We start from the raw sequence: 11,379 nt of genomic DNA on the forward strand, positions 1-11,379 counted from the left end.
CAACAGAAGTTGTTGAGGTTAAAACGAGGGGTAGTGGCATGATGTTGTGCCAAAGAGAGTGTGCTGGGAGGGTCACGCTGGCAGTGAGATTAGCTAGGCACTGGGACAGTTTTCAAGTGGGGAACAGTTACTGGGAGGGGAATCAAAAACTGTGCCGGTTACTGTTCGTACAGTTCTGCGTCACTGTGGAGGTAACTATTTATTTACAGGAACTCTTGCAGGCCACAGTCATAAGCCAGGCTCTTTGTGTGTTCAAAAAGTGCAAAAGGAAGCAATTCTCCCTGTTGCTGCCCTTGGAGTGTCTTCTCCACTTTTTTTGCTCTGTGCGAAGCAGGCAGATTGCTTGAAACTGTATTCTGAATAGACCAGATTGGATTAATACCAACCTTTCTCCAGCTCTCTAGATATCAAAATGAGTTGCATGCTGACCTATGCTGTCACAAAGCTCCCTGCTTCCTCAGCATGGGCTGCCAGGGGCTGTAAGTATCTTTACATTTATTGAAAGCTTGACTTGGGAGGTCATAAAGTTCTGGTTTAAGTGTTGGGTTTGGGATAGGTGCTGTATCTGAATCTCTGTTCTCTTGTCATCTTAAAGATGACTTTTTAAAAAATAATTCAGTGTTGCCATATTTGTCAGTTACCATCTTGGATGTAGGAGGAACCTCGTGTTGTAATATGAACTGTCTTATTTTTGTGGACAAACTAAAAAATACTTTAGAGGTGTTCAGGTGCAGTTGTCTTATTATGACCTTATCATATGTTTTGAACAGTTCTTACAGAAACTAAAAATGTTTTTAACATTTCGTGTTTGACAGGCACTGTTTTAATTTCTTGTTTTTCAGTTGCTCGGTCACTCAGCTGCTCTCCTCTGTTACAAGCTGCAGGTAAAGCTAAAACACCAGGAACCTCAATGGGTCTGTGCTAGAGAAGATGATTTTTAAAGCTGCCTCCCTTTTCAGAGTGTCATTCTACTTAAATCTCAGAAGCACAGTGCAGACTGCCTTAAGGCTTCGGGGAGACCTTAGAGCAGCTTCCAGTGTTTAAAGGGGCTGACAGGAAAGCCGGAGAGGAGCTTTTGACAAGGGCCTGCAGGGACAGGACAAGGGGGAATGGCTTTAAACTGACAGAGGGGAGATTTAGATGAGCTCTCAGGAAGAAGTTGTCCCCTGTGACGGTGCTGAGGCCCTGGCAGTGTTCAAGGCCAGGTTGGATGGGATTTTGAGCAACCTGCTCTAGTGGAAGGTGTCCCTACCCTTGGCAGCGGGTTGGAACTAGGTGAGCTTTAAGGTCTCTTCCAAGCCAAACCATTCTGTGACTGTAGAAGTAGTTTGAGTGCTCTGCAAAAGCTGCAGACAAGTAAAATCACAGGTAAACTGCAGTTTGCAGTAGAATCCTCTCAGTTTCTGTGTACCCCTTGTTCTCAGCAGCTGTGACCAGTCCAGAGCTCAGCCCCATCGTCACCTGACAGATTGCTATTTCTAGAACCTAAACCGAGATGCTAAGCTCAGAGTATAAAAACCATCTGGGCACAAGCAGATCACTTACCCAGAGCGGGGGGGATTGTCCCTGATAGAAGCTTGTGGAATTAGCTCTGAACTCCAGTAAGACCACTAAGAGGCTCAGTTCTTGTTGGAGCTGCTCAGGACAAACAGTTACAGGGAATTTTAGCTGTGGCCCTTAGCTAGTGGCTGGGGTGATCCAGCATTCTGGGGTTCACTGGGGGAGTTGCTCAGGTGACATGCTCTAAGGTGTGTGGGTTTTGGAAACAGGCCTAGACAGTAGCTCCCCCTTGTCTCCTTGGCTTTGCACAGAGAGCCAAGAGCAGTGTTGGAGTTCCATCCTCACTTGCTTGAACACAGTATTTAGCCAGACTTAATTTGCTTCTACATGTCTTCATCCTTTTCCTGCTTGGAAAAGGAATTGCACCCATGCTGCCATATACGCCTGCTAAGATTTGCAGGCCTGATTGTGTTTGGAAGTTCTCTTTGAACTCTCTTCATTAATCATCACTCCAGAAAAGTTATGGCAGTGTCCTGTTGAGCAACACTGTGTCGTGACATGCTTTGCCTTGGACCTGAGGTGCTCAGACACCTGATGGAGAAGTAGCAAGTTACCCTCAGCAACTACCCACGCTACTTTTGCTACTGCTTTCCTCCGAGAGCAAAAGTTAGTTAACTTCTTGAGCTGTGTTTTGATTTACCTTGAATCATCTCACCTTCTTACCTTTACTGTGCAGCAAGAGCACATACCTTGGCAATTACTGTGAAAGGTGGGTAGCTCTTTGCAGTTCTCGCTGCTCCGCAAGTGAGAGATCTTATTCAAGCTTTGAATTCGGTCTGTCTCATTTGTACTGTAAGCTGTGCAGTATTTTCAGAAGCATTGCTTCATGCAGTAACCTTGTCAGCGGTAGCAGAGACTGGGAGTTAGGTGCTTAGAGAGCAGTACCATTGCCTCAGTGTAGCTATAAATGAATCTGCTGATAGGGGACATACTGAGGGGTGGTATCTTTTTTTCACAGACCGCATAATTAGCCAGAGACAAGATTACAGCTCAGGTGTCCTACCTACTCTGCTAATGACTTACACACCAAAAGAGAATAATTTCCTTAGTTTTGTAGTATGATTTTGTAGGATCTTAATTTAAGCTTGCTAGTACTCTTGTTAACATTGCTTCTTTCTTACCAGTCCAGCCTAAGAGTAAGAAGACCTTAGCCAGAAATGGTGTGAAGAATGTTGTTGTGGTGGAGGGTGTCCGTATTCCATTTTTGCAGTCTGGCACCACGTAAGTATGAAATAAAAAGAAGATACATGCTGACTTGGTTAATAGTGTATTCTTTCTGTGAAAAAAGTTGGCTGACTTGTCCATTTTAATGTAGTCATTATGCCTAAAAGTACTGAGGTGTCAGTGAGTCGGGCTGCTACGGTTATTCCAGCTTAAGCTAATGAAAAAACATGGTCTGAAGAAGATTGACCATGTGTATGAGTTCTGAGAAGAGTGAGGATTTATGCTGCGTGTCTAGAGGAACCTGTTAGTGAATCTATAGCCGATAAAGCGATGCATTTCACAAAATTGCAGGATGTGCAGAGTCTGCTGTAGACTCTTCCTAGACTGTTATGCTACCAAACACATACCTGAATTAAGACCAGACCTAACTCTTAGGATTTATTCTGTTGCTGCTGCTTTTCAATGTTTCTAATACAGCAATTACGTGGTGGCCTTTACACAGAGTCTTCACAACCTGGGGTATGAACTGTTTGATTTTAAGCGCAGTCAGTGGAGCATTTCTGGTATGTCACTAGCTCTTTGCCACTGATGTGCGCTTACAGCAGTGAAGTAGACCTCTTGGTTTCTGACGCACCTGAGTATGTCCTTCTTTTTAACTTCTAGGTATGCGGATCTTATGCCACATGACCTAGCAAGAGCAGCACTGCAGTAAGTAAATCAAATACTAGAAGGGCCCAGAAAACTCATTGGGGTCCCAGTGTTGGTACAGTGGCTTCAACAGATTTGAAAGGCAAGGCTCTTGCTTTGTCTCTAAACAATACCATACAGGCACCTCATTTTTCATGGTCTACCACGACCTTCATAGGTGGCTTAAGCAGGAGGGCTTACAACAGGCTTGTGTTAAAGTGTCTTGTTACAAAGAGATGCCATTGTTCTCCTACTTGGCAAATTTTAGTTAATTTGAACTCTGTAGTTTTCTAAATACAGAGATCATAGCTACTGTGTGTTGAAGTGTACTTACAACTTACGGGAAAAACAACCTGAGAAAAAAACCCTGCCATTTAGAGAAAACTAAATGGCAACAAGAATAACAAGCAGATTCTGTCATCTTGTCTGTCTCTTCCATTCTGGAGTGATTTGACAAAAGCTGTAGGCCATTAGCTGTGGGTTTGGTTGGTTGAGCAGGGCAAAGTGCTGTTAAAAAGAGAGAAGGCTTTACTGGGTGCATGGGGAAGGAGACTTCAAGGCCCAAGGAAAGAACTGATTTGGTTGACAGTCAGTGTGTTAATCATGCGTGAGGGCTGTTCCCTGGATGTTGGGGTTTTAGTGTGCTGCAAGAAAAAGGGGAATGGCTTTAAACTGACTGAGAGGAGATTTAGATGAGATCTTAGGAAAATGTTCTTCCCTGTGAGGGTGCTGAGGCCCTGGCACAGGTTGCCCAGAGAAGCTGTGGCTGCCCCATCCCTGGCAGTGTTCAAGGCCAGGCTGGCTGGGGCCTGGAGCAACCTGGTCTAGTGGAAGGTGTCCCTGCCCATGGCAGGGGGTTTGGAACTGGATGATCTTTAAGGTCTCTTCTAACACAAGCCATTCTAGGATTCTAGGTTTCAGGTGCCTTTAGATTCATTTCTCTTTGGTGCTTGGTAGTGTATGAAACTACATGTGAATCCCAGGGGCCTCAAATCGCTGCTGGCAGTGGGATTTGCTGTGCTGGCCTGTTCGTTGAGCTCTTCTGTCAAATCGCACAATATGTTTTCTAGTATTTTTCACATTGCTTGTTTTCTGTGCACCTTTATTGAAGTTTTATGTGTTCCTACATCAAAGTTAATTTGCTTTATCTCTTAAAGCCCTTTTCCTTTAATTTTGATGTCTGAATACCCCAAATTGGGGAAGATACTAACAACCATTTTAGGGAGGGGTGAGGGTGTAGTGTAGTCGTTTCCATGAAATTCTGTAATCATTTATAGTGCTCTTATTGCCATGATTACTTGCAGTCTGTAGTCAATTACATTTTCATAAAGTACAGCTATACACAGGATTTCCTCTGGATGTGGCTCCGTTGTTGCCTTGTTCTCCAGCTAAGCTGGTGGAAAGAGGATGTCTGAGGGCTGTGACAAGTTTATTGCTTACGTGGTGCAAATACTGTTTGTTGTAATCTTCTCCTTAGGGGGCTTCTGGACCGGACCAGCATCCCAAGGGATGTTGTGGATTACATTGTTTATGGCACAGTTATCCAGGAGGTGAAAACGAGTAATGTGGCCAGAGAGGTAAGTTATGTGCAGCATATCCCTTGTGACTCTCGTTGCTGCTAATATGAAGATGGCAAAACACTTGCAAAAAAGAAAATTCCCGTATCATGGTTCATTTAAATGCGATACGAGAGTTGTGCAGCATAACTGTGTGGGACTCTGTCTCCTGTTGTAATCTGCCTTAGGTCAACTGTATTCTAATGCTTGATTCTTCCCTGAAAGGGAAGGTTTTGTTAATGATTGCTGATCACTCAGCTCTTAACTACCAATGGATCTCACTCAAATGCTGGCTTGCCTGAAGTGCTTGGGAGGGCCAGACTGTGCTGTGATAGATTGCTTTACTGTGGTATTTTGGTATTTATTTATTTTACTTGGCTGATCAGTTGCAGCTTTTGAGCGATTTGAAAGGGAGTAGATTAGCTGCCCTTTTTTCTGGCAGTCAGAAAACAAAATTCACATATTATACATACATATTATAGTCCACTGAAGTAATGTTACAGAGGTGGCATGTGATTTTTCTGTAACCTGGAGCCTCTGCTGTTGTTCTGTGCAACTGGGCAAAACTGTGATGTAACCTAGGCTGGAAAGAGGCCATTGTGAAGCTCTCCAGTTCCAATTTAGCCTTGTATATGCAAATGCTTGCTTTTGTCATGTGCCAGTCAGATGAGGTTGTGGTATAATTCTAACTTGGAAACAACTGTTGAACTTTAAACTAGTTGGCCACATCTCAACTAGGGCAGGTCATGCTGGCAGCAGTTCTGCTGCAGTGGGAGGCTGCGCTCTCAGCTGGGTCAAACAAGACACTGCATTTTGAATTGAAGGAAATGTTTTCTGTTCTGTGCGAAGTGACTCACGGTGCCTTCTACTGAGGGATCTAAAATCCTTTCACTTGTTGCCTTAAGCAAATGAGGTGAAGCAAAATGATGTCAAGTAGTTGGAAAATTGAAATTGTGAGGTGTGAAATTGTGATTAGTTTGTCTCTTTATTAGTGGGGGGGCAGCGACTGTCTGCATAATGCAATTGAGAGCCTGGGCAGCTGCCATCTCCTCCTGTTCCCAGCGTCTGGGGAGATGAGCTGCTGCAGGGACTGGCTGAATGGAACTGCAATGTACTTGTTTTCAGCTTATTCTGGAAAGGTGTGTTACTGGGCAGGAGGTAGCTCTGAACCTGTGGAGCAAAAGGTGCAGGTTTTAACAGCCAATCTTTGTTGCTCATAGGCTGCCTTGGGAGCTGGTTTCTCTGACAAAACTCCAGCCCATACAGTCACCATGGCTTGCATTTCTTCAAACCAGGCTATGACCACAGGTATGTTGGCTGGAAGAGCAAACTGTGGGTTTCAAGAGGAGCTCATCAGCTCCTCTACATCCCTCATCTAACTTGCACTGCTTAGTGAGTATAAGTAAGCATCTGAAGAAATTCTGGAATGGAAGGAAAGTTTTTGAAGCAACAAAATACTCTGAATTGAATGTCTGCTGTAGACTTGCCAGCAGCTTGATACCCCTTGCATTCAGCAGTAGTCCCTGCTCAGTGACCATGATAGCTTGGGAGGCAAAGGCTGCATCATGATGTAGAAGTTGTTACCTTTCATCTTTATCTTAGCCTAAACAGACTAAAATATAGACCCGGTCTCAAATTACTGGGGGTATTCTTCTCCCAACTGCTCTGCGTGACAGAAGTGGAAGCAAAGTTTCAAAACTAGTATGATTCAGAAAATGGCTGTTCAGCCTGCTAAGTCACTGTGAAGCAGAGTTGTATAACCTGGACAAAGCCAGAGGCTTAAGGAAATAAAATGTAGTATCCAAGGCACTAATGGGTCAGTGTTGCTTCTCCCTGCAACTCTCACAGGCAACTCTGTCTCATTCTACAGGCCTGGGTATGATTGCGGCTGGACAGTGCGACGTCGTTGTAGCGGGGGGTGTGGAGTTAATGTCAGATGTTCCCATTCGACACAGTAGGAAGATGAGGAAGACAATGCTGACTCTTAACCGAGCCAAGACCTTGGGCCAAAAGCTCGCCCTGATTTCCAAAATTCGCCCTGACTACTTTGCTCCTGAGGTAATTTTTTTTTTTCAGGCATTAAGATACTCAGCTAAACTGTTTTACAAGGAAGTGTAAAACAGGTTGGCTTAGGTAATTTATTTAGCCCCAACGGAGAGGATTTAACAAGGGTAAGGTGGTTGCCTGTGGTTCACCTATATTGGATCTTTGTCCTGTGCTGTGGGTTAAACCTGCAGTTGATTAATGCATCTCGCAGCATTCCATTCTATTCTGTAGCTCCCAGCGGTGGCAGAGTTCTCCACCAGCGAGACCATGGGGCATTCTGCTGATCGTTTGGCTGCTGCCTTTGCCGTATCCCGTTTGGAGCAGGATGAATACGCCCTCCGTTCACACACACTAGCTAAGAAAGCCCAGGAGGGAGGGTTGCTGCTGGATGTGGTGCCCTTCAAAGTGCCAGGTAAAACTGCACATTTCATTGCTAGTGTGCACTAGTCCAGTGAAGAAATACTTTATTTAGAAAAGGAGGGGAAGTACTGGGGCCAGATTCATAATGTTCCGTGTATCCAATATGGATTTTAACTCTCTGCTGTCTGTTTCTCCCAGGAAAACTACTGACATAGGAGCATGTTTCTAAACACACATATCTAAATATATAAACATATCCTTACACATCTGAATTTTGTTGCACTCACCTCGTATCCATGCTAATGGGATGACAGAGCATGGAAAATCGGAATAGGGGGACCAAGAATCCCCCTGCTCTTCCAGGCGAGAGAACCCATCCTTATATGCCAAGCTATTAACAACAAAGAGAAAACTCAGTAAAATCCGGGTCTGATAAATCAGAGGCTGGGTAGGAAGAGCTGAAAACAATCTCCTACCCAGTTGGTTCAACTTCATATTAGGAAGATGATCCTCACTGTGAGGGTGGTGAGGCCCTGGCACAGGTTGCCCAGAGAAGCTGTGGCTGCCCCATCCCTGGCAGCATTCAAGGCCAGGTTGTGATTCCTAGAACTCATGAAGAACTCGCCAACGAAGTTGAAGTTGATAAGCAGGTATTCTTTATTGCAGCGCTGGGAGGCACAGGGGATATCTCCTCCTAATGTGTGTCTCGTTTAAGCATCAAACAGAACATGATTATATTGTTGCTTAACATACATATTCATTACATTTCCGATAGGTGTCCCTGAAGGTGGCAGGGGGTTGGAACTGGATGAGCTTTAAGGTCTCTTCCAACCCAAACCTTCCTGTGATTCAATGATACCTGCTCACTTGGGGCACTTCTTTTTGCACAGACTTCTGATGTGCAAATTCATGTATATTGCTGACTTTCATAGTTGAAGTAATTTTTTTTCTTCATCAACAGGCAAAGAAACAGTTACCAAAGATAACGGGATCCGTCCTTCCTCATTGGAGCAGATGGGCAAGCTAAAGCCGGCTTTTGTCAAGCCTTACGGAACCGTCACAGCTGGCAACTCCTCCTTCCTGGTAATGCATGTTCCCATCACTGTGAGCCTGGGGGGAAAACTCTCCAGGTCTCTCTGTCTCACACAGGCATGTAGATCAAGCTGCTGTAACCTGTGGGAAAGAATTTTCTCCTTTGGTGAACTTGGATTGTTTAATTTTTAAATGAGTAACTAAACCCCAGAAGCTTTGGTCTGTCTTAACCTGTTTGCTTTTCAGTAGCTGCCTCATGAGGATCCATTATACATTTTTGATTAATCATTTTTTATGATACAATCATTATTTTTTTTAATCACAGAACAGTTTGAGTTGGAAGAGACCTTAATGCATCTAGTTCCAATCCCCTGCCATGGGGAGGAACACCTTCCCCTAGACCAGGTTGCTCAAAGCCCCATCCAACCTGGCCTTGAACACTGTCAGGGATGGGGCAGCCGCAGCTTCTCTGGGCAACCTGTGCAAGTGCCTCGACACCCTCACAGGGAAGAACCTCTTCCTAAGATCTCATCTCCGTCTCCCCTCTGTCAGTTTAAAGCCATTCCCCCATGTCCTGTCCCTGCAGGTCCTTGTAAAAAGTCCCCCTCCAGCTTTCTTGTCAGCCAGTTTAGGCACTGGAAGCTGCTGTAAGGTCTCCCTGGAGCCTTCTCTTCTCCATTATGATGACCTCTCTTTCACATATGCTCCTTTTTCTCTCCTTAGCATTTTTAAAGGAAGGGTTTTTAGATGCTGAAGTGTGAGGTAGTTGTGAGTCAGGTGAGGCTTTTCTGAGCCCCAGTTCCTGAGACTCAGCAGAAGGTGATTGCCAGTAAAAGTCTCCCACTGAGGGCTCGAGGTGACTGCCTTGTTCCTGCATGCATCCCTGACAGATTTCTATGTGTTTAAAAGGCTGTTTCACAGTTTCTGATCAACACTTCAAAAGAAAGTAGCTACTGCTGGAGCCCTTTCAGCAGCAATGCTGTTTACTCTTTAGTAGTTCTGGGGACTTGCATAAGACTGGTGATGCCACAACCTTGGTGTAAGAACAGCTGAAATGCTGTTGGTGTGCTCTTGCTGCCGGTCTGTAGGCAGCTGAGGCTGTTACCCCAGAAATTAATTTGGCCATTGTGTGCCAAAGCTGTGATGTTCATTTTTGCAATGTGTTGAGCCTGTGGTTTGTATTATCCCAGAATTATACTTTGGGTTTGGGATGGAGCCAGGTAGACAGGTGAGTGTTTGGGGTAACCAGCTTGTCCATAAGACTAGCAAGGCTTTTAGGCACCTCTGTGTGGGTCTTGACTGTAAGGAAGTACTTCAGCAATGTGTGTGCTAATGTTGTGTTCCATCTACACACCCATCCATCAGCTCAGTCACGCAGACACAGGGAGATGTCCTGGAACCCCTGATAATATCAGGTCCTGTCCTGCCAGCTGCTCTGCAGGAGGGCTGTCAGGCTTCCTTTGGGCACAGGGTGTGCTTGTTCTTCAGACAGTGACCTCACTCTTGTCTGCCTCTTTCAGACGGATGGTGCCTCGGCAGTTCTGCTCATGTCTGAGGAGAAGGCTCTGGCACTGGGCTACAAACCGAAGGCCTACCTAAGGTAAAAAGGGGCTGCTCTGCATGGCCTCCGAAGTCTGCTCTCGCTTCCGTCTCCTCTTTCTGTTACTAATAGCATTTCTCCCGTGCAGGGACTTCGTGTATGTGTCACAAGATCCAAAGGACCAGCTGCTACTGGGGTAGGTGCTGATGATCAAAAGCCCTAACAGTTTGTTCTAGCCCAGCAGCCTTGACTTACCGTTATGTGTCCTTTTTTTTTTTGGGGAAGTGTCTCATGAGATACTAATCTCTTCAGGCTCTCTCACAGAGGTGTGAGAGCTAGTGTGCTAGGTGCGACTTAGGAGGGGGAGGTGGCGAATGTGGGAGAGTAGTTGCGGCAGACATACCCACCTCGGTGTGCTGGGGGGCATCTCAGTGTGATGTTACTAGCAGTAGTTACCTGGGGGTGTGTTTTGGTTGGACAGGCAGAGAGTTGTACCATGGACCTAGGGAACGTAACTTGGGTTGCTGTGGAGAAAGGTGGCGGTAATGTGATCAAGCATATTCATGTAAGACTTTTGTTTCTTAACTCTTCTTCAGTCCAACCTATGCTACTCCCAGAGTGCTGGAGAAGGCAGGTCTGACCATGGCTGATATCGATGTCTTTGAATTCCATGAAGCTTTTGCTGTAAGTACCGAGCACTAAGGATGCCTCCAGCTGTAAAAAGCCATTCTGTAGGCATCTGCTTTCATGTTGGTGAAAGCTTTTGATAAGACCTTCGCTAAACATAGATGGGTGTAATTGTACATTCATGTCTAAAGAGAAGTACTGTATATACTTCAAATATATTACATTTTACATGGACACAGTCCATGCTAAGAGTGGCTTGTGTTGCTTGAAATCACCAAAAGAAAACAGATTCTTCTAAAGTAATATGTAAACAAAGATAGTCGTACCTTCCCATGATCCTTGGATGAAAGAAACCATATCATCCACTAATTGGGTTGGGGATCTGTGTTACTGTGGTGAGGTGACTCACTTACTGGATGACACCTTTCTCTAGCAAAGGTTGAGCTGACATTAACAAGCTGAGCCTGTGTTTGGCTGTGTTAGTTTAGTGGCTGTATCAAGTCCTGGGATATCTTCTGCTCAGTAGCACTGTCTGTAGGTTTTCTTCAGAGCCTGCCTGTTCCTGTTACTGTCACACTCCCTCTCTTTCAGGGGCAGATCCTGGCTAACCTGAAGGCTATGGATTCAGACTGGTTTGCACAAAACTACATGGGCAGGAAGTCAAAGGTAAGACACAATCAGGACACTTTTATCTTCAGTTGAGTTTAACTTCAGGATTGAGTCCCTTGTTGCAGAAGGGGGTGTGGTGCTGCAAAGCAGGGCTTTTGTTGTGTCCCCTCTGGGTTAGCAAATCCTGATGTGAGCAGT

General features: G+C 45.1%; 1 protein-coding gene across 1 annotated transcript in view; it reads left to right on the top strand.

Moving 5' to 3' along the window:
• The first annotated feature begins 412 nt into the window (after window positions 1–412).
• The window catches only part of HADHB (hydroxyacyl-CoA dehydrogenase/3-ketoacyl-CoA thiolase/enoyl-CoA hydratase (trifunctional protein), beta subunit), a 12,688-nt gene continuing 1,721 nt past the window's right edge, over window positions 413–11,379 (top strand). Inside the window, exons 1-14 of the mRNA XM_010015047.1 lie at window positions 413–479; window positions 843–884; window positions 1,262–1,264; window positions 2,685–2,781; window positions 3,388–3,432; window positions 4,889–4,988; window positions 6,188–6,275; window positions 6,838–7,025; window positions 7,245–7,425; window positions 8,335–8,456; window positions 9,926–10,005; window positions 10,094–10,141; window positions 10,542–10,629; window positions 11,164–11,238. Coding sequence (XP_010013349.1) covers window positions 413–479; window positions 843–884; window positions 1,262–1,264; window positions 2,685–2,781; window positions 3,388–3,432; window positions 4,889–4,988; window positions 6,188–6,275; window positions 6,838–7,025; window positions 7,245–7,425; window positions 8,335–8,456; window positions 9,926–10,005; window positions 10,094–10,141; window positions 10,542–10,629; window positions 11,164–11,238 — 1,224 coding nt within the window. The remainder of the gene's footprint in view (window positions 480–842; window positions 885–1,261; window positions 1,265–2,684; window positions 2,782–3,387; window positions 3,433–4,888; window positions 4,989–6,187; window positions 6,276–6,837; window positions 7,026–7,244; window positions 7,426–8,334; window positions 8,457–9,925; window positions 10,006–10,093; window positions 10,142–10,541; window positions 10,630–11,163; window positions 11,239–11,379) is intronic.

This window comes from Nestor notabilis, unplaced genomic scaffold (assembly GCF_000696875.1).
Source record: "Nestor notabilis isolate BGI_N333 unplaced genomic scaffold, ASM69687v1 scaffold2145, whole genome shotgun sequence".
Classification (NCBI taxonomy): Eukaryota; Metazoa; Chordata; class Aves; order Psittaciformes; family Psittacidae; genus Nestor; species Nestor notabilis.